The sequence below is a fragment of the Rhinolophus ferrumequinum genome, chromosome 16 (genome assembly GCF_004115265.2).
Source record: "Rhinolophus ferrumequinum isolate MPI-CBG mRhiFer1 chromosome 16, mRhiFer1_v1.p, whole genome shotgun sequence".
Classification (NCBI taxonomy): domain Eukaryota; kingdom Metazoa; phylum Chordata; class Mammalia; order Chiroptera; family Rhinolophidae; genus Rhinolophus; species Rhinolophus ferrumequinum.
In genome coordinates this window covers 21,394,925-21,418,376 of record NC_046299.1, presented here as the reverse complement: position 1 = coordinate 21,418,376, position 23,452 = coordinate 21,394,925, and the positions used below count along the sequence as shown (strand labels likewise).

Genomic DNA, 23,452 nt, shown 5'->3' with positions numbered 1-23,452 from the left:
AAGATATTACAGTATCTAGATTTCTAAACTGGAATATGAATGCCTCTTGTAAAAGAAGTATGTCTGTACAGTTTTTGTTTTTTAATTTCCCCAGATATGAATAGTTAAGACTTGTCATTACACTGCCAAATGTTTATGATTCATTTAACTAGGGATGAGGAGAGGGTGGGAGTGTGAGTGTAACAATTCTGCATGATGCAAAGGGAGATGAAGTAGAAGGGAGGATATTTTTAGATTCCCTTTTTGAAACAAAAATAGCTTATCAGGTGATTTGTTTACTTTTAAAATAGGAAAAAGTGACCAAAAATTCAATTTGGAATTTTCTGAATGACACACAAACCTATTTCAGGAGAATAATGTCATCATTGCAGTTTACTTTAAAAAAAAATACCTGAAAAATTCCTTTCTAAAAATATAACTCTACAAAGATAGACAAATGTTATTTATACCACAGAGTACTTGTACACCGAAGAAATTTACTACTTCCATGTAACCTACACAGTAGCATTTAAAGAACTTAGTAGTAAATTTACAGCTTAAATTAGAAATGAAGAAGGGGAAAGGAACTGATGTGTAATTTGCTTTCACTAGGTATAAAGTTCTTTCATTTTCATTCATTATGCAACACACATTTATGGAATAGATGCAGGAGATGTAGGGATGAGCAAGAACAGAGTCCCTGCCCTCCACATGCTCTCAGTCTAGAGGTAGAAACATACACATACCCTCACACACATACTCAGTTATACACATGCCTATACACAAACATACCTTCAAATACTCACATACACATATATTCACACAGATACACATGTGCTTATCCATAAACACACATGCACACTCCCAGATACTTCCATACACTCACACATATACACAGAGTCAACGTACATATTCACATATATACACATATATACCCACATATACCCACTCACACATACATGTTTGGGAGCTAACAAAGTGGGGATGGTGAGTAGAGTACATTTTCAAGGAAAGGAGGAAAAAATAGCTGTGGCAACAATTCTGTGAGATAGCTATTACAGAAGCTCTGGAAGGCTAAGGAGACAGTCTTAGTGGAGCTGTTAAATGCTAGGGAGTTTGGTTTACCAAGATGTGGATTCCAGTTCAAATCTGCCATTCCTGTCTCTGAGGTCATGACTATGCTATTTAACTCTGTCTCAGTTTTCCTTGCTTTTACCTGGGGGCTGTCATAGTACCTACCTCATAGTGTTGATATGAGGTTTAACTGAGATGATGGGTGTAAACCACTTAGCACAGTGCTGGCACATAGTAAGTACACAACGCATACTCAATTTTTAATTTTTAGTGATATCACTATTATCAGTGAAGGGTAATTATCTGGTCAATTGTGAAGATAGTTCTCCCCCCACCAAGCTGTTAGTGAGAATGTTTTAAACTACTTTTAAGGTGAGTGGAAACAAAACATTGTGTATTAAATGAATGCTTTACATGGCCACTGGTTAAACTTCACTTTTAAAGGTTTAAAAATTCAAGGAAGCCAAACTATGATTTAGAAATAACACACTAGATATCAGAGTCATTACTGGGAAAATTGGAATCTGTCTAAATGACATCTCATGGTTATTATTAAATAATTTTTATGCCTATAACTTCATGGAAAAAAATGTATAACCTATTATTAACTCCATCATGTCTCCAAAGTATGTGAGATTCAATCACCTCATTTATACAATATTAACAACATCATTTGATAGTATTCATTGATATGATGAGGCAATTCATAAAATTAGAAATAAAAGTGGGCAATATACATATGAAAAGTTGTTACATCACTATGATCAGAGAATTGTAAATGAGAGGTTATTTTGGGCTATCACCTTGGCAAAGATTAAAAAGATGAGCTAATATCTTGCTGCTGCTGAGGGTGTGGCGAAACTGGCACTCTCATACATTTATTAGTAGGAGTATAAATTAGTACAACATTTCTAGAGTGCAATTTGGCAATACAGGTAAAAAAATTCTTAATATGGTCTTTAACTCAGCAACTCCACTTATATTTTATCTTAAGGAAATATAATCAGAGACATGCTTGCATATGCTTGTATATGCACGCTCACTGAGGTATGGTTTATGATGACAAAAATTTGGAAGCCACCTAAATGCCGACCAGTAGAGAAATGTTTAAATAAATTATGGGACAGCTATGCCCTGGAACTCTTTGAACCTATTAAGAAGGACTAGATAGATCTATTTGTTCTGGCATGGAAAGATGTCCATGATCCATATTGGATTCCATTTTTATATTAAAAAAGTGTATGCATAGAAAAAACTTTAGTTATATATCTATATATCTAACTTTTTTAAAGCAGCTTTATTGTGGTATAATTTACATATCATAAAATTCACCCATTATAAGTACACAATCCAATGATTTTTAGTAAATGTATACGGTTGTGCAATAATTACTACAGTAGAGTTTTAGAACTTTTTTGTTACCCCCATAGTTCTGTCATGCTCATAGGCTTAACTTTAACAGTTAGGTTGGGGGTGAAGTTGGGTAGAGGGAAGGCAGGAGGGGAGAATTACAGGTATTTCCTAGTTTATCATTTCTGTATTATTTGAATTAATTTACAACAAGGATATACTATCTTTTAATTTGGGAAAACAGTAAATATTTTTCTATTTCGAAAAGAGCAAAAAGAAAGGGAACAGTCTTAAACCCTTTGTGACCTAAATTTACTTTTGGTAATTTGCCTAAGGAAATAACAAATATGTGGAAAAAGATTTGTGAACAAAGATATTTATCAATGTTTTATCTAAAGTAGAGAAAAGTTCCATGTAATTTAAATATCTGAAGATGGGAGAAAACAATTACTAATCATACTGAAATATAAAAGTGTAGAATGCAAACCTTTATATGCAGTATAATTTAACCCGTATAAAAAAAAGTTAGTGCACAACCAAAAACTCCTATTTGGAAATATAAAAAAAATTTTACTGATGGTTATATCCGGATGGTAGAATAAAGTACTTTTTATTTTATTCTTTATACATTTCTTCATTTTCCACAATGAGCATGTATTACCTTTACATCTAGTGCCACCTACATAAATGATACTAATTAAAAATATTATTTGTTATGGCATTGTTTTCACAGGTGTATACATTTGTCAAAACATAAAAGTGCATTTTTCAAATGTGTAGTTTATTGTATATAAATTATACCTCAAAACTATTAAAATTAGAGGGATCTTGAGAAACAAAATCATGCTAACCCTTTTACTGGAAGAAGGGTTTTGTTAGGCCATTTTGGGGCTGGAGGGCAAAATGGTTGCGGAGGGGTATGTGGATACGTATTATATAGACAGCAACATGACCTCTGCTCCAGATAACCTCCATTCATTCAAGGGATCTGCCTTCCTATTATACGCCAGGAATGTCATCAGGTATCTGGATACCATAAGCAACAAGCCACTGCCCTGAAAGACCTCCCTTCTGGTGCAGGGGAAGGCGGGTCGCTATCGGATAGATGGCAGCCAACGCCTACATCGCCCACCAGAAATTCTTCCAGTAGTGCTGTCCAAGGGGCTGGAGGCAGGTCAGGAAGCCAGGGCCTTAGTAAGTGGTTCAGATGGAGTCACAAGGGTGGCACTGGGATTACAGCTGCGAAGTGGCCAGAAGGTAGATTACCCTCAAGGAGTATCGCAGTCATCACTCGAGAAGTGGGCTTAAATGATTTTTATACATCTATGTCTATCTTACCTGCACACTTGCAACAACAGCAAGAATTGAAATTGAGCGTTTGCCAGAGCAGGCACTGTGCAATGGGTTTACAGCCATTGCCTCATTTACTGCTCTCCACAATGAAGAAACTGAGGCTGGGAGAGGTTACCGCCTAAGGTCACAGAGCTGGTAATCTCTGGCTCCAAAGCTCCCAGCATCACACATACCCCCCCTCTCATTGTACTATGGGACCCATTTGAGAGCGAAAAAGTCCACTTTCGGTCTCCAATCCGGACAGCTCATTTTTCACGCTACAAATTTTCCCAGATCCAGAATGGAGACAACATCCGCTAGCACAACCAACAGAATCGTGCCCACGGGGCAACTACACCACAGCCGTGGGCTGACAGGATTTAGGGCCTGGAGGGCAAACCTGGAGCAATCCTCAAGTAGCAAAGCTCAAGCGTCAGCGTCGCCAACCGCGCTGGACGCCTCGGAGCCCCTCAGAGACACCAGCATGCTGAGCTCAACGCGCGTGCGCGGGGCCAGAGGGCACGCCCCTGCGCGGGCGCGCGGTGAGCGGGGCGCGCGGCCGGGGGAGCGCGCGGGCGTGCTGCGGCGTCGGCGTCGGTGCGCGCTCCAGACCAAAGCCGTGTGGGCTGGGGAGGGAGCGAAGCGGCGGCGGTACCCCGAGCCGAGGGGACGCGCGGGCCTCGCGCGGCGGGAGCAGACAGCTGCGGAGGGAATCCTGGGCTCGCGGCCCGAGGCGGGAGAGCCCGGCCTGTCGATTGCCGGCCTCAGAGGTCGCCGACTGCGTCCCTCTCCCGGAGTGGCCGCCGCCCCTGGAGTCTCGCCGTGACACGGGCCTAAACCGCGGCGTCCGCGGGCGTCCGGACCGCTCGGACCCGTCGGGCCGGGCCGGATTGGGACGAGCGTCCGGGCAGGTGCCGCCTACCTTGGGCAGGCCGGGGGCTAGGCGCCCACCGCGCGGCCCGCGGGCCGGGTTCGGTGGAGGGATCGCCCGCGCAGACCCCCCCCACCCCCCGGTTCAGAGCCCGAGTCGTGCCCCGCCTTCCCGAGGGACGCCTGGCCGGAGCGGCGGGAGCTAGGAGAGCCCGCGCCCGCCGTCGCCCGCCGGGCTCGCGCGGGAGAGGAGGGAGGAGAAACTTTGCCTTTTATTGTTGTTTTAGTCCTTAAGTGCCAGGAACTCTGTTGGGTGGAAAAATGTCCTTCTTCAATTTCCGTAAGATCTTCAAGTTGGGGAGCGAGAAGAAGAAGAAACAGTATGAACATGTGAAGAGGGACTTGAACCCCGAGGAGTTTTGGGAAATCATAGGAGAATTGGGTGACGGAGCCTTTGGGAAAGTGTACAAGGTAAGGAGAAAAAGGGAAGTTGCACTTGTGAGATAAAACAGCCACTGGCCCAAGTGGCACTAGGATTTCTTGTCCCCCTTGTCCCTTTGCTGTGTCGTGCCCCTTTTGACTTCGTAAACTTGCTCTGGAACTTTATTTAGGTTATCATCCACGGAGCAGCTAAGACAGGATTTAAGGTTGAACAAAATGGGGCCTGGATGTAGTGTAAAGAGAGTTGATCGCTAAAGGGAGGCGAGGTTATACAGTTTACGCTGTCAAACTTGAAAGGAAATGATGGCGTTCTTTAATTCAAAGCAGGGGTCAGACTGTGGTCCTCGAGTATTTTAAAATCATACTTATAGAAACTCATTATACTTTTCAGTGGATTTGTATTTGTCTATTTGTTGTTGGCAGTCGTGTGCTTGTACTAAAACAGTTCCTTTTTTAGGGTTCAGGACATATAGGTGTCTATAGCTAAAACATAACCAGTCTCTTGGGGTGAGAGCAAAGTGATTTCTGCTTGCAGACTATTCTTGAGTTGGTTGCTTGACAACATACTATAAAATGGAATGGAATTTCTGATAGAAAAATTCCAGAAGAAAACCTGCATCTGGTACTAGTTTCTAAGTCTAATTATAGTAAGCATTGACTAGAAGTCAGTAACAGCGTTTAAGAAATTAAAAACACACACATATTATATATATATATGTGTGTGTATGTATATACATGTATATATGTATGTATATTTATATACACATATACATTTATACATACATATACATACATATATACATATATACACACACACACCAATCAGTAGAAAGAGGTTTGATGTTTCAACCTGAAGGCATTAATGTTAACTGTTTACTACCTCATAAGGAGTATATGAATGATGTCATTGGAATATTTTCGTCCTGAAGGGTGAGGTTTTTATGAGACACAGGTTAGGGGAAGGACCCACAGGGTTGCCTAGATGTGAAAACATAAATAACTATTTTTCAATAGGACTTTGTAGTTTTGAAAGCACTTTCACATAATTTGGCCCCACAAAAGCCCTGTGAGGTAGGCAGGGCAGTAGTATCTATATTTCACAGAAGAGGACACTGAGACTCAGAAATTGTTCAGAGTCAGTTTAAATTTGAACTCAGGTCTTCTGACCCATGTTTCTTACTGTTTTTTACTTTAATGTCTATTGGTAAAAGTGATAGCATTTTTCTTTCTTTCTAAGCACCATCACACTTCTGTGTCTTTGCACTGTCACAGATGAAACTCACAGCCCCTAGTCTTTCTCGTTCTTTACTCAGGCTGAAATATCCACTCCTCTGCTTTCAAAACACATTGTTCACATGGCTACTATGGCACTTGTCACATATTATAGTTAATATGTTTGTGTTTTTATGATAAGGCTGGGGCAAAAATTGTGATGTACATTTGGGCTCATCAAAAATTATGGTGTACGTTTTCTGGACTTGATGACTATTTCAGTTGCCTTAGCACATAGTGCATCTCTCTATATATTTGCTGAAAGAATGGGTTACTACATGTGAGTGGTATTGAGGTTATTGTATGCTTTGAAACTTGGCAAAATAAACTTCAGTACTGGTGTGGAGGGTAGAGTATGAGTTTCAGCAAGAGCTTACCATGTAGATGTATGGTAGGAAAGGTTTTTAGTGCAGTGGGAGGATTGCTCCTGGGAGTCAAGAATTGTGTTTTTGGGCTGGCTGTCACAAACCCGCTTTGTGGTTTTGGACAGAGCCCTACACTCCTCTGGACTTCTGTTTGCTTAGCTGGAAAATCATAGATTTCCCTAAACGTTTGTTAAGATTCTTTCACCCGTTAATGTTCTGTGAGTATGCAGTTGTCTAGGAAAGACAAAAATAAATCCTCAAGGCATCTGAAATCCAGTGGTTAGTAGGTGATTATGGGCAGTTTTAATGGTATAAATGTATTATTGAATATGAACACTGTATTATTAAGACACTGGCTCTGGAGTTGTACTATTCTGGACTCCCTCAGTAGCAGCCTATGAGCATGGACAAATTGCTTAATTGTTCCATGTCTCATTTTCTTCATCAGTAAGACCTACTCCTCAGTGTGTCAGAATTAAAGGAGGTAATAAATATAAGACACATAAAACGGGTTCAGTAAATGGTAGAAATTACTGTTATTATATTTAGAGCTCAGAAGCAAAATATAGGATGGGACAGGAAAAGGGACCTATGAAGATAGTGAACCATTTTCTTGTTTTCCCATGGCACAGAATGATTGTGTGGCCATACTAACGTTCTGTGATTTAATTCTTTAATGACCCTGTAAACCGTAGCATATTTTTCTATAGTAAGACGTCAATTGAAAATTTTCTTAAAAACAAGAGGCTTATTCCATGTAATTGAACACTATAAAATTGTGTCAAGGATAATTTTATGGGCTTGCTGACTATTTTAGTGTGATATTTGAAGAGCATGAATTCTTTGCATCTTTTTGCTTCACTATTCTGTGCTTCCAAGGCTCTGAGTTTTTTTAAAAAGAAAATTTAAACTTATCTGATCTGTTTTCCCTAAAAAGTTTTTGTTTTCCAATGTACTTTAGAAATTTTAAATTTATACAATTCTGTGTGTGTGTGGAGGAAGTTATCAAACCTTAATGTAATGTTGTACGTAACAACAGAAAACTTTCTAAAATTGATTTTATCATTTGTTTATAGACATTAGTAACTTACAAAGATTAAATTGTAAATCGGCGGTCATTTTATGTACTTAAATGTGAAACATTTTCCCATCATATAGTGGTATTCTTTCCACTCAGTTCATCTCTACACAACTTTGTAACAGTTATTTTCTTCCCTGAAAGAACTTCTCTATTTTTAATTTATTTTCTCTTTTTTTAAGTTTCTGACTTCTATTTTTTTATCTTTTTATTTTCTGTTTTTAATGTAGTATTCTTTTACATATAAATGAAAATATGTAATATCCCTCACAAGTTTTTTCAACTTTTGGATTCTGTTTTTAACAAGAAAAAAAAGAGTGACATAAAATTATGTATTGAATTGAAGCTGAACTGACTGTATGCTGGATGAAGGTGATTCTTTTTATAGCACTCATGGGTGTGTACCTTTTTTAAAATAGTGAACTATATAATCTTTGTATTGAAAAGGACAAAAACTTGTATATTTTGCAAACAACAAAGTGAACTTGTATTAATTATCAGAGGCAAGGAATTCTGCCATTACCGCTGAATCCCTCCCATCTCCCTTCTGAATTGATCCCTGTCTCCCCCTAAAGAAAACCATTATTCTATCTTTATTTATTTCTTTGCTTTTTTTAATAGCTTACCATCTAGGTGTATATGCCTAAACATTATAAATTCAATTTTGTGTGCACTTGAACTTTATATGAATGGAATCATATTGAGTGTATTCAAAAGCAGCATTATGTTTTTGAGGTTCATCTTTGTTATCACCTAGAGCTGTAGTTAGTTTTCATTATTGCATAGAATTCAATTATATGGTTAAATTATTTACCATTGTACTGTTAATGGGTATATCAATTGTTTCCAGTTTTTGGCTTTTATACACAATGCTGATGCATATATGCATGAGTTTCTCTAAGACTTAACTCAGGAGTTGGATTGCTGGGTTATAGGGTAGTGTATCTTGAATTTTACTGGACGATGCCAGACTATACCAATTTACACTCCCACCGGCAGCACATGAGAATTTCCTTGCTCTGCATCCTCAAGAACATTTGGTATTGTCAGTATTTTTCAGTTTTGGCAATCAGATATTATATTTTTTTATTGTGATTTTAATTCATTTTTCTGACTCCTAATAAGTAATTCTTTTCATAGGTTTATTGGTAAATTGGATTTCTTCTTTTGTGTTCAAGTCTGTTGGATGTCTTTTTCTTGTTTATTTGTAGTGTATTCTGGATTTTAACCATTTTGCAAATCATATTTCTACCTTGCTAGCTGCGCACTTTTAGTTTTCACAAATATATAGCACTAGAGGGAGCCTGCAAGGAGGAGGAGGAAGAGAGGACTTGCACCTTTCTCTGTTTCCTGTGGGCTCCCTGTCTGCTTTGCTGTTACTATGACTATCATCCTAGTGGAAATTCTTCACCCCAGCAACAGCAGTTGAATCCAGTTTGTAGTTTTTCCAACCTCATCACAGCCCTTCATGACACCAGCTCCAGTTGGCTGGTCCCCTTTCTCAAAAGGTATCCTCGTCCCAAAAGACCACTCTTCCAAGTTCAGAGATGCCAGAAGCAGCTGAACAACACTCTTTCGTCAGGGACCTGAGTTACAGGTCTGCAGAATCTTTCCTCCAATTTTCTGAGTTTTAATAATTCCAGTCCCTTCCCTTGGCTCCTCTGGTCCTAGGGTAGTAGCTTTTTCCTGCAGTTGTTACTACCTCCCTGACCCTTCACTTTCTCTTTATCTTTTTTCTTACCGAGTTAACAACAGAGTCAATAATTATTTATATTAAATTCTATTAAAATAATCAATGTGATTTCTTTTTTTCTCGCTGGGCGCCGATTGGTACAAATATTAAATAAGCTAATAAATGGAGAGTGCAGAGAACAGTGCTTGGCACAGGATCATTGTTCAATGAATATCATCTAATAGCATAATGGATACTATTATATAGAATAGCATTCTTGATTTTTAGACCCTATTTCTTTGCAAAATACTAAAATTTCCAATTTAACTACATAGTTCAAAAAACAATCATTGAACTTGACTAATTCTGGTAAGCTCAAATATCACTTTCTCAGTGAAATCTAACTTAACTACCCTATTTAAATTGTAACCTCTTCCCTGTGTATTCCTCCCACCCCCCAACCCATCTCCTTGTCTGTCTTCTTACTTTATTTTTTCCATAGTACTAATCACTAACATACTCTCTACTTTTTAAATTTGCCTGTTGACTGTCCTCTCCACAAAATTATAAGTGCCACAAGGACAGAGGGATTTTGTAATTTTTTCACATTGTCAGCATCTGGAACAGTGCCTGACATATAGAAGGTACTCAGTATTTCTTGAAAGAATGAATTGATTTTAGCAGACCAGTTCTTGAGCATACTTTAATAGATTTTTATTTTGCATTTCTTTCTGAGAACAGATTATCTGTGGGGTGCTGTTTGTCTTTGTGTTTTCTACACCTCCAACTAATGCCTTACATGTAATAGTAGATGTTCATGAACTGTGATTTGGTTTGTTTAGTTTTCATATTTTGTTAGGGTTGAACGTTTTTATGCACTGGACAGCAAGGGTCTTCTTGTCTTGGTTGGAGGAGGAATATCTTTGAGCTCTCAACCTTGAGATCCAAATCATCCAAATCAATAGAGTCAATCCTAATGATTATTGAAGTGAATGAATTCATTTCTTTTTATTCTTAGTCTTTTAGATTCTTTTGGTATTTATCCTTCTTTATTTTTTTTTCCTTTCTCTTTTGATTGACAAATACCTCTGTGATACTAAAGTCATCTATCTATATTTTCTGCGCTGGTCTTTTTGATTTCCAGCTGAGAATTTTATTAAAATACATTTCTCATTATGGAAGTATTACGTAGTCTTAGAAAATGTAGAAATATAGAAAGAAAATAAACGAAAATTTAAAAATTGCTTGTTCCTCATCACCCAGGAAGATAACCACTGTTGAAACAAGAGTAATATAAGAGGATGTAATTTTTACCCTACTTTGTTTAGAACATGAAACCAGTGCAGGAAACTTAATAAGTTATGTTTCCCTGTATCCTCCTATTTGTTTATGTAAACTGGCCAAGCTCTATTCATGATTCATGAAAATAATAAAAGTACAGTGATTTTTAAGTTGTCGTGACTGATCTCAGAACTTTTTATCAATAGAAGTTATATCTTCTTTAAAGTAATACCTGGGTGTTTGTTATTCCGTTCTTGTTTTTATTAACATTTGTTTAGTCATTTCATTAAGTCTTCATGTGAACAATTTTCATGCTTTTAGGTAGTAGATAGATGAGACTGTTTCTTTTTAACACTTTATATTATATTTGTTTAAAGTATAGTTTCACATGCTTATCAATGTTTATTTCAGTTTTGATTCAGAGTTCTCTAGAACTAGATCCTGATGAATAATCAAGTTATTTTCAAGCAACAATGTAGGAGGCACTATACTTTCTAATGTAACTTTTATTTATTACTTACATTAAACCAAATGGTACCATTGTTGGTTTCACGAGTAGATCCAGGAGAATGGAATAGTGAAATTTGTTACTATAAAGAACTTCAGATATTTTCTAGTGTTAGTTTCTTTTCCCCTTCATGCCATTCCGTTCACAAGTAAAAGACACATCTTTAAAATCTCTCAAGACATCCGTAGAAGCAGGCAGGAGTAGGATGCCTTTTAACTCCACTCACAATATCCTTGGTCTCCTATGAGGGCTTACATTTTATAGTGTTGCTCTTCAAGGACAGTTCGACTGGTCTCTTGTCTTCCCGAAGTGTTACAGTAAAATGGTGAGAGAAGGGCTTATCTCTCACTGGCTTATTTCCTCTGACTTAGGGGAGGGTGAGTTCTAATTGTTATTATTGGCTCAAATGTAGTATCTTTCTTAGAGATATAAACTTGATGCTGTATTATACCAGTTATGACAGACTTTTTGCTTTTTAACATTTCTGAAATTGGGATATATCCTTTATTGATTGATGCCTTAGTATTATTATTGGCCGGGGGGAGGTCGTGATATGTTTGTCATTGAACTTAGTTGTATCCCTGGTATCATACAGTTCAATCCCTTGATGTTTCAATTAAACTATTTAAAGACATTTTGAAGAGAGAATGTGAGTCCCAGTTGTTCCCTAAAAATCTTTTAGCACCTGTGGTAAGATCAAGAAACTATTATGAACATTATAATTGCAAAATGAGAGGCAGTGGCTTCGAAGAAAATTTTGGAAACAGTGGTAGAGGAGTAATGCTGCATTAACAAAGCTTTTAGTGGCCAGAGATGATATTGTGTGGAAAATACAGACATGAGATAACTCTGAGTGAAAAAGTAATTCAGAAGAGTAAAACTTAAATATGAAGTATTTAATTATTTATGCACAAGGATAATAGATACATAGTAACAATTTTTTAATCTAAATAGGTCCAAAAGAGTTTTTTAAAAAGGTATAACATAAAAATTCTAAATCATAAAGTGTTGTCATAGTTTAATTGGCAGTTTTTCTTCCTTGTTGGAATATAAAAGGTTGGATAATTAAGTTGAGGTCGGACAATTAATTTCACGAACTTGTTGGCAATGATGTTGCTAACCTTTTTGGATATCAGAGGGATTATTCATTATGAATTTGTACCAACTGGACAAACAGTTAACCAAGTTTACTATTTGGAAGTGCTGAAAAGGCTGCATGAAAAAGGTAGACGACCTGAACTTTTCACCAACAATTCATGGCTCTTGCATCACGACAATGCACCAGCTCACACAGCACTGTCTGTGAGGGAGTTTTTAGCCAGAAACAAATAACTGTATTGGAACACCCTCCCTACTCACCTAATCTGGCCCCCAATGACTTTTATTTACCCGAAGATAAAGGAAATATTGAAAGGAAGATGTTTCGATGACATTCAGGACATCAAGGGTAATATGACAACAGCTCTGATGGCCATTCTAGAAAAAGAGTTCCAAAATTGCTTTGAAGGGTGGACTAGGCAATGGTATTGGGGCATAGCTTCCCAAGGGGAGTACTTCGAAGGTGACCGTAGTGATATTCAGCAATGAGGTATGTAGCACTTTTTCTAGGATGAGTTCGTGAACTTAATTGTCCAACCTCGTATAAATTCTGTTTTGGGGAAGAAAGATGTACGTTGTTTTGAAAGAATTTACATTGGCTACAGATAAGGGGTGAGCAGGGAAAAGGTGAAGTGGGGCAGTTCTATGGTAGATACACAGTCTGTAAGGAAGAAATATTTACTACTACTTCATTGGTTGCGGGTCACAGTCTGGAAAGTTATGCAGTATACAGTGGTGCCTAGTGGTGAGGTAATAGACCCTGGAGGTTGATTCAGAGCTCCAACATACATTCAGGAATGTGAGCAGTCTTGTTAGTAGTCCCACAGCTATTAACTGGTTAATTATTCCTGTCTCTCTATCACTCTTCTCTCTGCTGTAATTTAATTTAGGACAGCTCAGAATTTTTCTCTTGACAAAAATTCCCATTTACAGGCTGATACGTGCTTTGCTTATTCTTTTCATCATCATCGTCAAGGTTAGATAATAGATCACTAAGAAATCTCCCATGTACTGATTCTTTAATTACTTACTGCTTCTTTAAAAATAATACGTGTCCATTTTTAAAAGTTCAAACAATATAAAAAATATAAAAGTCAAAGCACCTGAAATTCCACTATCGTCACTAATGATGTCTTTCCAGATACTTTTTATGCAGCTATTCATGTGTGAAAATGGATGTGTAGTTTTTGTAAAATTACATAACCTCTCATGTTTAGTAAGTTGCCTCTTTCTCATTCAGTTATGTGTTGTGGCTGTTTTTCCATCTTAAGAAATATTAATGTTCCATGGTAGAATTATGTTGAGTGATTTAAGCAGGTTCTTGTGAGTGGATATTAAGGCTGATTCAGTTGTCCTTATTGTAAATAGTGCTTTGATGGGTAGTTTTTTATATGCATATTTTTTGTTTTATAAAATTATCTCATTATAAATTCTTAAAAGAGGAATTTGGATATTTATTGAAACATTCATTGGTGGCCTTTAACAGCTTGGTATTTTTTTCTGTATTTTAAGGTAATAGTTCCAGTTTTGCTGAAGTGATAACTTAAAATATTGAAATGTCTTTAAAAAGCCTAATTAGTATTGTAAGACCTGATTAAGATATGTACTTGGTATTGGTGCATAGTATGCATTAATTTATATTTATGTTTAGGCTTTTATTTAAAAAAATAAATATATCAAAAGAATGAGAAGACAAGCTACTAACTGGAAGAAAATATTTGCAGAAGACATGGGATAAAGTACTGTTATTCAAAATATATAAAGAACTCTTAAAATTCCACAATTAGAAAACCAACAATCTGATTAAAAAATTGGCAAAAGATCTGGACAGACACCTCACCAAAGAAGACATATAGATGGCTAATAAGCTTATGAAAAGATGCTTGACATCATATGTCATTAAGAGAATTGCAAATTAAAGCAAGGAGATACCACTATACACCTACGTTAGAATGGTGAAAATCTAAAACACTGACAACACCAAATGCTGGTGATAATGTGGCTCTACAGTGAACTGCCATTCACTGGAGGGAATGCAAAACGATCCATCTACTTGGAAAGACAGTTTGGCAGTTTCTTACAAAACTAAACATTCTTACCAGATGATCCAGTAATTGTGCTCCTTGGCATTTACCCAAAGGAGTTCAAAACTTATGTCCACACAAAAACCTGCACATATATGTTTATAGCAGCTATATTCATAATTGCTGAAACTTGGAAAAAAACACGATACCTTCAGTAGGTGAATGGATAAACTGTGGCACATCTATGTAATGAACTGTATTATTCAATGCTAAAAAGAAGTGAGCTACCAAACTGTGAAAGGACATGGAGGAACCTTTAGTGCATGTTACTAAGTGAAAGAAGCTAATCTGAAAAGGCTACAGTATGTAAGATTCCAACTGTATGACATTCTGGAAAAACAAAACTGTGGAGTAAAAGACCTGTCGTTGCCAGGGGTTAGCAAGAGGGGAGGGATGAACAGGTAGAGAGCATAGAGGATTTTTTGGGGCCGTGAAACTATTCTGTATGATATTATAGTGGTGGATACATGTCATACAGTTGTCAAAACCCATAGAATGCCCACCAAGAGTGAATTCAAATGTAAACTATAGTCTATGGGTGATAATGGTATGTCAGTATAGGTCCTTAGTTGTAACAAATGTACCATTCTGGTGTGGAATCTTGATAGTGGGGGAGGCTGTGCATGTGTAGAAGTGGGGGTGGGTATATGGGAACGTTCTGTACTTCTCAACTTTGCTGTGAACCTAAAACTATTCTAAAAAATAAAGTTTGTTGAAAAATCAAGTATGCATTGTGACATTTCTGCTACTTTCATTTTTAGGCCCAGAATAAAGAGACCAATGTTTTAGCTGCTGCAAAGGTGATTGACACCAAATCTGAAGAAGAACTTGAAGATTACATGGTTGAAATTGATATATTAGCATCTTGTGATCACCCAAATATAGTCAAGCTTCTAGATGCCTTCTATTATGAGAACAATCTTTGGGTAAATATTTTCTGTTGATTTATAGCAGTAGTCAAAATGAGTTAATTGTCCAAAAGAGGTTTATAAGTTGTGAAAGCCTACTTTACATATTACCTCTTCTGTTTCATTACTTGTGTTACTTGAATGAGGGTTGATGAGAAATTCATCCACAGCATAATTATCCTTAGCTTCAACAGATATTCAGATGTATATTTCGTATTGTACCATATTTTATGATTATTTGACGTTGCACCCAAATTGAAAAACTTGGTTAAGAATATTAAGTTTCCGAAATTAGGAAATTAGATGGCCTTCCTTTTCTTGCTTGTAATTTAAATTGAAGCATTTACTTAAAATTTTTTTTAAAGTTGTTTTTGTTTTCCTAGAAATTGTTTGTAATTTTTTTACCCTAAACTTTTTCTACATGATGAATAAATTATAAAATGGTTACTAGAAATGTTAAATATTTATCTTCTATATTATCAGGCCCAGCTTTAGTATATAATGTACTAAGTGGCTAAGGCTATATATACATTTTGTTCATTTTTTGGAACTATTAGGCACAAATAGATAATAGAAATAAAATATTAATTTTTGTTATAACAACCAATCACTTGCTCTGCACCAACACTAATCAATAAGGCTTTTTGAAATGGATTTTTCGTTTTTCTCCTTGAAGGAAGCAGCAAAGTGTTATGAGAGAAGAGTAGGTAGCACAAGTAATAGCTGACGGAATCAAAAGTCCTATATATTTTGATCGTGGTGCTGCTAGCTAGGAGCTTGCATAAGTCAATTACCCTTTATGAGTCTGTGTACTCACCTATAGGGTGAGTAATGATCTATCTCCCAAATTATTTTTCAAATGATATAATTCATTTGAAAACAATTTATAATTGGCAAGCACCTGTGAAAAATAAAATGTTATTATATAGAGGGAAAACAAAATAGGGAGCTATGCAATTTGTTAAGATATGTAATTTAAAAAATTTTCCTATAGTTATTATTAGTATGGTATCTTCTAATATCATTGTTTGGGGCTCTAGCAGAATATTTCCAGAGATTATAATGAAAATGAATTCCTAGACAATTTCATAAATAGAAAAGATGTTTACTTGAGACTATTATAAAATAAAAAGTTGGACAACTGTGAAGGGACAGTCTAGTGGGAGAGATAGATATTAATTAACCAAAGAATCGTAATAAATATAAAATTACAGCTGTGTTAAGGGTTAAGAAGGAAAGGTACATGGTGGTATGTACCCGGGAGGTCTGGGAAGGCATCCATCAAGAAGTGATAATTGAGCTAGGAACTGAAGCTTTTGTATGTATTCTTTTCTATTTTTTTTTAAAGTCTCTATATTTTCAAGATTTATTTCTATTCCTAGTAAAGTTAAAAATATATTTTTGATCAATTAAATCACAATAGTTACCTTAAAATTGAGAGCAATAAAATTTTTCAGTGGTGATGAAATGGGTATACTGCTGTTCTAAAGAAAAATTCTGTTATTTTAGAGAAGCAAGGACACTAAAAAATGGAGATTAACAAAAATGCATACACTTCCAAAATGTGTTGTCTTTGTGCTTTCTCAGATGTATATCATTAAGACTCCTAACACTTTAGACAAAGAAAATCTTTATGGTTAGCATAATATTGTTTCTATAACCTAAGCTATTTGATAGCTATTTCTTTATCTTTTTTGTTAAATTTAAGAAAAAATGCTCAAACTCAATGTTGTGTTAGACATTTGTTTTTTTATTTTCCCACAGATCCTTATTGAATTTTGTGCAGGTGGAGCAGTGGATGCTGTGATGCTTGGTAAATACCTTTTTCTCTTTATATTCTTATATTTAATAAAAATCAAAGGATTTAAAATATTGTATATAATATTTGTATATAATATATATTACATATAATATATATTACATATTTATATATATCATTGTTAAGTTTAATCAGTTAAGAAATCAGCTTAATTATATTTCTATATTCTTGGATAATTATAATAAAATTCTAAAATAAAAGGTTGAGTATAATATGTGAGGAAAGTAATCTTTGTAGATATTTATTTAGTTCTTCTAAAATAAATTCACTGTGTATGATCCTTGACAGTGATAGTAAAGGTATATAGCCTGCTGATACCTTTTCACTGTTATAAAAATGCAGATTTGTTTACTTTTTCCTTATAGAACTTGAGAGACCGTTAACTGAGTCCCAAATACAAGTAGTTTGTAAACAGACCTTAGAGGCGTTGAACTACTTACATGATAATAAAATCATCCACAGAGATCTAAAGGCTGGCAACATTCTTTTTACCTTAGATGGAGTTATTAAGTTGGGTAAGTTTATTCCCTTAAATAAATACATTTGAATATGTGCTCTGAGATTTAATATTGTATGTGACTTAATATTGTTTTGTTATGATTCAAATATGTGAAACATGGAGAGTTACTCCCTATTATTTTTTTAAATTCTTCCTTGGATACTATTCATTAACTCCCAGAATTCCTAAGTACTCATCTAATATAAAGACACTTTAAAAAGAATGTAAGAACGGGCGAATGTTTATTTTCAAAAAGGCATGCTTTTAAAAACTGGTTAATTCTTTTTTTCCGTTAAACTTCTGTATAAAGACTTACTATTTATTAATATAATACGTTTAGAATATGATACAGTATTTAAAACTGCTAACTTTGTTTTATCTTGAATTCAAAAACTCATGTCTAATGAGATTCTTTTTCCATGTTTAGTTTTATACTCTATTTTATACATATGGTATCTTGGCTAAACTAACAAAGTAACTAACCTTAGGTCTGAAAAGGATGCCTAAAATAAATATAAGGACTACAGTTCTTACTTTTTACACTGAGAAGAAATAGATGTAGATTTAAATGGTAAATTAATTTTATATATATATATATATATATATATATATATATATATATACACACACACAGGCACACACACACACACACACACACAAATACACAAATGTAAGATAAATATACCCAGGATATGAATTTTACAAAAAATTAGCAAGACATGCTGTCACAAAGGCTGCTTTGGTATAATTTCTGTTTTTCACACTGTAGAAAAAATGTTTATGTCTATTAATTTAATTCTTTAGCACTAGTTAACATTTGTTTTGAGTAGATACACTGTTTTTAAAGTTACTTTTTTTCCTTCAATTCTGGAGAATTTGTGATCTGAAGATTGTATAAAGATGGTGGTATTGATTGTATCAATGATAGGATCTCGTCTTTTTTTTTTTTAATGATGGAATATTTTCTTTGGCAAGTTTTTTTGAGCAGGTCTGGTAGGAAGATGGTGATCAAAATTAGGATGGTAGAGAAGTTATTTCTTTTACCCTTTAATAGGAGTGGCCTTATGAAAGATGTGATACGCTTTTCTCCTTTGTTGACTACAGTGAACTTTTCTTAAAAACTATCAGTAACACTTTTGTATGATTACTTATTTAAAGCGGATTTTGGAGTATCAGCTAAAAACACAAGGACAATTCAAAGAAGAGATTCCTTTATTGGCACACCATATTGGTATGTATTCAGTTTTATGGATTTACAGTGTTATGTCAGCAGTTATTATAGTATTTAATTTGTCTACATAATTGATACTATCTTTTATATGGTTTGCAATCACTGTTCTTAAGTTAAACATCTTTACCTTCAATTCTCTGTTTTCATAGGATGGCTCCTGAAGTAGTCATGTGTGAAACATCTAAGGACAGACCCTATGACTACAAAGCTGATGTTTGGTCCCTGGGTATCACTTTAATAGAAATGGCTGAGATAGAACCACCTCATCATGAATTAAATCCAATGCGAGTGTTGCTAAAAATAGCAAAATCTGAGCCACCTACCTTAGCACAACCATCAAAATGGTAAAATAGTTTAAACAAAGCTTTTTAAGAAGTAAAACATGATGCTCTGTTCTTCCAACTTTCTAAGGGTTCTCTTAAATTTACGATGCAAAGACTATATGAAGTAGGAAACTGATTTTTAGTCTATTTTAAGACTTAAGGACCCTATAAACTCTTATAACTGACTTTTCCCATAAATTTGAAAATACCAGCAAATTTGAGTTGAATAAGAAAAAGGTTATTTTCTGTACTGTGAGAAAGTGAGTTATGTACATGTTTGATCTATATTTGTGGAATTTAATAGAAGAATTTTTGTGATTTTTGGCATACTTGTGAATATAGGGCTATATCTCAATGGCTAAAACTATGAACTTACATATGTATCTAACTTGTATTTATAGATGAATAACTTATAAAATCTTTTCTTATAAACTTATAAAATATTCTCATTAACTAGTTTTTTTATGTGAATTAATACAATTACATATGAAACAAGCATAATTTATCTGAGTTTTGTTTGATTTTAATAATAAAGTAAAACAGAATGTCGTTAAAATTTTATTTTGAAGGTCTTCAAATTTTAAGGACTTTCTAAAGAAATGCTTGGAAAAAAATGTGGATTCCAGATGGACTACATCTCAGCTACTGCAGGTAAAGATAAGAGTAATACAATGACAACAAACCCTATAATTGTTTTAACATCTTTTTAAGAAGAATGCAATTTCAGATCCATTCATTGTGCTCTCTTTCCACTTGAGTTACCTTGTGGAAACTCAAATACATTTTAGTAGTTAACATTTGCTTTATAAACATATGTGCTGCCATTGCTAAATGGTGTTCAGCTTATAAGTCATTCTTCCTGTGCTTTTTTGATTCAGTTTAATTATGTTTTGTTTTTTTTTTAATTTTGTGAGTTATTTCCATTTTGTTAGTTGCTCCGTCTTGTCTCTCCAGTGACTAGGAAGCAGGCACCTTAGAGGCGGGGCACGAGCTGGTTAATTTTTTTATGTCTCTTACAATGAGGGTAAATGTTCAGTAAATACTGCTGACTTTTAAAAAATGATGGTAAAATAATTGGATAATTTTGTTTTATGGTAGGACCGGTTTATACTTGAAATAAAACTTTGTTCAATAATTAGTATTATAGGTAGACAAAAAGAATAACAAATCTTGAGATACTTATTTTTTAGTTGAGTACTGTGTAACTCTTGCATTACAGTGTTTTAGGTTGATCTGTTCATCTGGGGGGAGACAGGAAAAATTGGCTTATTCTGTGCAATAAATGTATCCCCAGAACATACTTTTTAAAAATTATTTCACTACCCCCACATTTGAAGGCCTTACTTAAAGTGCTGAGTATACAGAGATGGATAAAATGTCCTCTTACTCTTAAGAGTATTAGAACCAGGTCAAAAAAACAAGTGTTTGTAGTAACCTCAAGGCTTTTTGTAATTCTTTTATTGAGGCTTTATACAGGATTTATATGTGTCTTGTTACTTTTTAAGAACTGGTAATATACTAGAAACTTGAAATTTAAATTTAAATTTTAGGTTATGAAATTTTCAAGTATACAGAAATTTTCAAGCACCCAGATATAGTGTGTTATTATTTTTGACATATTTCCTTCAGGTTCTTAAAAAAAAGGTCCAGATACAGTTGCAGGCAGCACCTACTCCTGCTCAATCCCCTTTTCCTCCTTCCTTTCCCAGATGTAACATTATCTGAAGTTGTTTGTATTTTCCAACCCATGCGTTTATATTTTTACCACATAATAATGGCTTTTATGTATTTGAAACTTAACCTTATGAGCAAGCATTTCAGCTCTTATTGAGCACGCTTTTTTCAATGATCAAACAGCATCCCTTTGTTACTGTTGATTCCAACAAACCAATCCGAGAATTGATTGCAGAGGCAAAGGCTGAAGTAACAGAGGAAGTTGAAGATGGCAAAGAAGAGGAGGAGGATGATGAAACAGAAAATTCTCTGGTCAGTATTTAGCAAGAAAATTTGATTTAGGTAATTTTTAGAGCTGAGTTTTGAGGTATGATTATACCTGTATCTAAGGATTAATTGAGGGATAGCAGTACAAAACCTTTAATTTTAGAGGTAAAGATTAATAGCAAGTTTGCTCTTGCTACTCATTTTTGTCATATTTATTATGTGAAGATTTGTCAGTTCTTTAACTTATTTTTATAACTTCATCAGATTTTACTGAATAAACATTAAATCATACATATGAATTAAATAATATAAAAATATCTATTGAAAGCATTGTTTTGGTTATCATCTTGAAGTTATGTTTTAATACTAAAAATGTATAAACTCTTTTTTAGCCAGTACCTGCAAATAAGCGTGCCTCCTCTGACCTTAGTATTGCCAGCTCTGAAGAAGATAAACTTTCACAAAATGCTTGCATTTTGGAGTCTGTCTCAGAAAACACAGAGCGTAATACTCCTGAAGATAAATTTAACAGAGTTCTTGATGAAAAACCCACCATTGATGAGCCTGAAAAAGCTGTGAAGGGTATTAATGAACATATTAACGATACTCATTTAGAAGCTATGGCTGAACTCCATAATAGAACAACAGTAATCAAGGAAAATGGGAGAGAGGAGAAGCGACCCAAGCTTGAAAATCTACCTGCCATAGAAGACCAGGAAACAGTAGACATTAATCCAGTCAATGAAAGAAAAGAAAATAACATAACTGTAGAAACAAATACTGAACAGAATTTGAAACGTGAGGAAGAAAGGGATCAGGAAAAGCAACAGATAATTGAAAATAAGGTTATAAAATCTGAAGAAATTAAAACAATGGATTTAGTTTCTCAGGAGACTGGAGAAAAAGAGGCAGATATTCAGGCAATTGACAATGAAGTTGTACTTAAGAAGGAAGACACCCAAGAGAATTTGGGAAAAGATGAGGAAACTCAAAAAGATGTGGTCAATGATACAAGCCATGTGATAGGAACAAATGAGTCACTAGATATTGCTCAGAAGACAGTTGAAAACAATGCTGAGGATGCTCAGAGTAATGATGGGAAAGAAATGGTTGATGTAGACCAGGAATTAATAAGTAAACCCCTGGAGGGTCCTGAGGTTGGTGCTACCGAGGAAGTTCCTATTAAAGAAATAGTTGAAACTAATAAGCTAGATCAAAAATCTGTAGAAGGTAAAGGTGAGGAACAGTCAATCAACGGTTCCGAGAACGTAGTGGAGACCAATGAGGAACCCAGGACAAATGAAGTTGGGGAAATCATTGAAGAAATAGATGTCAAAAGTGCAGTGATTCATTCTGACCAAGAAGCTTTAGGAAGTGAAATGCAGGATGCTCATGAAGCCACTACTCAGACAGATACAGAGCAAAAAGAAATTCCATGTGAAGTGCCAATTAAAAGAGAACCTGAAGTCATTGCTGCCTCACAGCCCAGTGAACCTCAGCCTGTTCTAATACCCAGCATTAATATCAATTCTGAAGATGCAGAAAACAAAGGGGACATAGGTACTTTATCAAAAACTGAAACTATGTTGCCACCAGAATCTGAGAATCAAAAGGAAAATGATACTGATTCGGGCACTGGTTCCACTGCCGATAATAGCAGCATTGATTTGAATTTATCCATCTCTAGCTTCCTAAGCAAAACTAAAGACAGTGGATCAATATCTTTACAAGTAAGTGTACCTGTATCCTTGTTTGGGTTTTTCTTTGTCTTTTTGGCAAATTAGAAACTGATGTCTTGAAAATAAAACAGCACTAAATCAGTGTAATATTAACCCTATAAAACTCTTAAGGCCTCTATGAAGGCAATTAATTAAAAAGAACCAAGGAGAGAGATTTTGGATGTGACCTTAAAATTTTTGGTAGTACCTACTTATTTTTGCCAACTTCATATAAACAGTATAATATAGTTGCTTGGCATGATTTGGGTTCTCTTATTGCACGTATCTACATACTATTGTAGCAAGAATCAATAATAATGAAAGAATTGAGAACTTGAAAGAATGATCTTTTTAAAAGCCTGTTTAAGGTTGCTTCCTCAGTCATAGCCATATCTGCTACCATGAGAACCATCATGGGAAAACAAAACCCAAAACTAAAACCCAGACCACTCGCAGCTTTTAGAGCATAATTCTCAAGTGTTAGTGTACATAGAGTTACTAGGGGGAGTTATGTAGAAGTATGGGGGGGGGTGTTGAGAATCAGTATTTGTAACAAAAGATCCTGGAAATCTGATACAGGTGAGCTATGGACTAGATAAAGACTCTGGG

General features: G+C 35.3%; 1 protein-coding gene across 2 annotated transcripts in view; it reads left to right on the top strand.

Annotated features, from left to right (window-relative positions):
- Positions 1-4,315: 4,315 nt before the first annotated feature.
- Positions 4,316-23,452, top strand: part of SLK (STE20 like kinase) — a 42,108-nt gene continuing 22,971 nt past the window's right edge. Inside the window, exons 1-9 of one of the 2 annotated variants that reach the window (XM_033130345.1) lie at positions 4,316-5,076; positions 15,166-15,330; positions 17,077-17,125; positions 17,497-17,646; positions 18,789-18,861; positions 19,011-19,205; positions 19,754-19,835; positions 21,042-21,170; positions 21,518-22,855. In XM_033130345.1, coding sequence (XP_032986236.1) covers positions 4,927-5,076; positions 15,166-15,330; positions 17,077-17,125; positions 17,497-17,646; positions 18,789-18,861; positions 19,011-19,205; positions 19,754-19,835; positions 21,042-21,170; positions 21,518-22,855 — 2,331 coding nt within the window. In that variant the 5' untranslated portion in view covers positions 4,316-4,926. The remainder of the gene's footprint in view (positions 5,077-15,165; positions 15,331-17,076; positions 17,126-17,496; positions 17,647-18,788; positions 18,862-19,010; positions 19,206-19,753; positions 19,836-21,041; positions 21,171-21,517; positions 22,856-23,452) is intronic. The other variant, XM_033130346.1, reaches the window with a different exon arrangement.